Genomic DNA, 3,034 nt, shown 5'->3' on the forward strand with positions numbered 1-3,034 from the left:
ATATATAGTTGAGTACTATCCATGGTTTCAGGAATCCACTGGGAGTCTTGGGCCATTTCTCCCATGGATGGGGGGCTTTGCATAAAGAAATAGGGTGATGCGATGGTCAGTGGAGTGCCAGGAGCAGCCTGACTGAGAAGATGACAACATAGTCAACAGTGTCCTGATCTTGTGACAAGGATGCTCCAGGTAACAAGAGCACATGCAAAGGCTCTAGGCGGGCATGAGCTTAGCATGTCGAGGGAGCAAGGGGAGAAGGCCCGCCTGGCTAGCCTCCCAGGGGCTGGGCAGCCATGTCTGGCCTGGGGGCCCTTTTGGTCAGAGGAACTCCTTGGGTGGGTAGTGGCCGAGCACTGGCTTTGTGAAGGTCAGAGTCCCAGTCCTGCTCCCAGATGAGCTAGTTATGTTAAGTTTGGACAAAGCCCTGTGCCTCTTCAAGCCTCAGTTTCCACATCTGCACCTGCAAACCTGCCTCACTGGGCTGCTGAGTCTGTAAGGGGAAGCACTTGGCTCATGGGAACAGCAAAATATTAGTTCCCCTCTCAGCACCCCTCGCCCCCATGCTGGAACCTCCTCTACCTCTTCCCCTGTTAAGGAAAGGGCACCACACCATTGACAGCTCCAGGGGTTAGGGAATGCTTCTGCAAGTGGGGAGGAAATTTCCTCCCTGGAGCTGCCCCTTGCAGTCCAACCCTCCCCCTCTTCTCCCCCTTCTCTCCTCCTTTCCCCCACCACAAGTGGCACTGGGACTTGGGGGGTAAGAGCCTAGGATCTTCAGTCAAAACGAAGTTCAGAGGGACAGCAGGTGGAGTAGCGGTACCCCCATGTAATCCGCCGTGGTCCCAGTGGCTTGAAGCTCACACCGGGCAAATATGCACACGTGTCCAAATATCTGAGAGAAAAAGGGAGAGGGGATTGCAGCGTGGCCATCCCCCGCGGGGGTGATTTATTACTTTCTGTCTTTCTGTTTCTTGGGCTAGCTCACGTGCCCTATAGCAAAAATCTCTATTAAAAAAAGGGGGGGGGGTAAGGAAAAAAAAGAAAGGAAAGCCCAGGTTCACATCTCAGCTGGGCCATTTTCCACCACAATGTTTGGGAACCATCCTGCGCCTCCACTTCATCTGGGAAAATTAGAAAAATAATGAGTCCCGACCCTGCAGCTTGGGAAACATGCTAGGCACATGTGTCTGCATTGTCCAAAAGCCCAAAGGAAGGACGGATGAAAAAGGGATGGCAGCGTGACCATGTCCCATGGGGCGTGCTTTCTCCCCTCCCTCTCTCTCTCTGCTTCTCTGTTTTTCTCCTGAGGGCACAGGTGCCTTCTTGGGGAAAAATTTTTTAATTTAAAAATGTAATGAATAAAAACAGGGGGCCAGCAGATGGCATGGTGGTTAAGGTGCTGGACTCCCACATGGCCAACCATGGTTTGAGTAGATCAGGCGGCTAGAAAATCACAAGGGGCTGCATGTGTGTGTGTGTGTGTGTGTGTGTGTGTGTGTGTGTGCACATGCCCAGAATCCCAGGAGAGTGGAGGAGAAGAGATTGTGGTGTGGCCATCCCCACTGGGGGGTGATTTCTCACTTTCCCCCTCTCTCTCTCCAACGAGTGTACGGGCCCAATGACAAACAAACAAACAAACAAACAAAACCCCAATATAAAAAAAATAAAAACATAACAGTATCTACTTCACTGGGTAGCTGCAATCCCGAAAGCGGTCAAGTTCTCGGTAATCTCCCGCGGGCGCCCAGGTGGTGGTTGGACCGGAGTCCCCAGAGTCTGCCAAGCTAAAGTGAGGAGTGCTTCCTAACCCGGTAGTGAACAACTCTCTCTGTTACCCTTATTCTGAAGCGCTTTGTAAAGCCGCGAGCTTCCTAGGGGCCTTCTCGCTTCCCGAGCTTAGCGCCGCCTTGCGACAAGTCCCGGTCCCCGCCTCCAATCGGTCCCTGCGGAGGTGTGTGTGTGTGGGGGGGGACTCCAGAAGGGTGGCGCGGGATCTGGAATTCACGCTCGGGAGGAAGGGGCCGGAATGGGCCGATTCTCCAGGGCAGAGAGGACCTTGGAGTGCGAGGACAGTCGTTTGCGGAGAAGCTTCTCTATCTCCGCTCTAGCCTCGCCTGCAGACAGGCCTGGACCTGGGGCTGGAGAAGAGGGGTTCAGACATTGGGAAGAACCGCGCGCTGACTCGAGAATGCACGGCCTTAGCTGGAGGCCCAGGGAGACCTGGTACCTCCATCCCGGAGAGTGTGGACCAGGGAGGGTGCATGCTGCCCTCAAGGCAGGGGGTGCCATGCCCGGCTCGGACCCGAAAGAAAGAAAGCGCGGAGTCAGCCTTGGCTGCGGCCAGCGCTGAGTGTGCGCCTCAGCAGTTCTGTTGTAATCCGGGTGGGCTGGGGCCAGCTCGGCGGCGGCGGGAAAGGCTTGGGAGCCCATAGCGGACTGCGGCCGAACTGCTGGCTCAGCTGCCTCCACCCCAGCGGGAGCAGGTGCGGGGCGGGGGCGAGGGCGGGGGCGGGGGCGAGGCCTGGGTATAAAGCCCCGCACGCCGGGCCCGCGCGCAGCCTCTCCGTTTTCCGTGCGTGTCGCGCTCACCCACCCGGTGAATACCTTGTGCTGGGGCGGAGGAGGGCAAGATGAGGGAGGGTCCCTGAAAACCTGGATCCAGCCCCTGGGCCCTTCACCCCTACCCGGGTCGGGCAGGCGTTGGCTAGGAAGGGGGCTCCCAAGGCGCTGAGCGCGTGGTCCTGCCCTGTCTGTCCGCAGCAGCATGAGCAGCGCCCCCGCGCCGGGCCCGGCGCCCGCCTGCCTCACGCTCTGGGACGAGGAAGACTTCCAGGGTCGTCGCTGCCGCCTGCTGAGCGACTGCGCCAATGTCAGCGAGCGCGGAGGCCTGCGCAGGGTGCGCTCCGTCAAGGTGGAAAACGGCGCGTGAGTGACCGCGGACCGTGGCTGGGTGAGGTCCGGGACGCTGGGTTCCCCCCGCCCCGAGCTCCAGCCCCGAGAGGGAGCCTCCCACACGGAAAAATCCTCGACCTCC

At 58.4% G+C, this 3,034-nt stretch overlaps 1 protein-coding gene across 1 annotated transcript in view; it reads left to right on the forward strand.

The window, feature by feature from the left end:
• Positions 1–3,034, forward strand: part of CRYBA2 (crystallin beta A2) — an 18,870-nt gene that overhangs the window by 11,560 nt on the left and 4,276 nt on the right. Inside the window, exon 3 of the mRNA XM_006168649.3 lies at positions 2,761–2,925. Within this exon, the coding sequence (XP_006168711.1) occupies positions 2,765–2,925 (161 nt within the window). The 5' untranslated portion in view covers positions 2,761–2,764. The remainder of the gene's footprint in view (positions 1–2,760; positions 2,926–3,034) is intronic.

The sequence above is a fragment of the Tupaia chinensis genome, unplaced genomic scaffold (genome assembly GCF_000334495.1).
Source record: "Tupaia chinensis unplaced genomic scaffold, TupChi_1.0 Scaffold145907_1, whole genome shotgun sequence".
Classification (NCBI taxonomy): domain Eukaryota; kingdom Metazoa; phylum Chordata; class Mammalia; order Scandentia; family Tupaiidae; genus Tupaia; species Tupaia belangeri.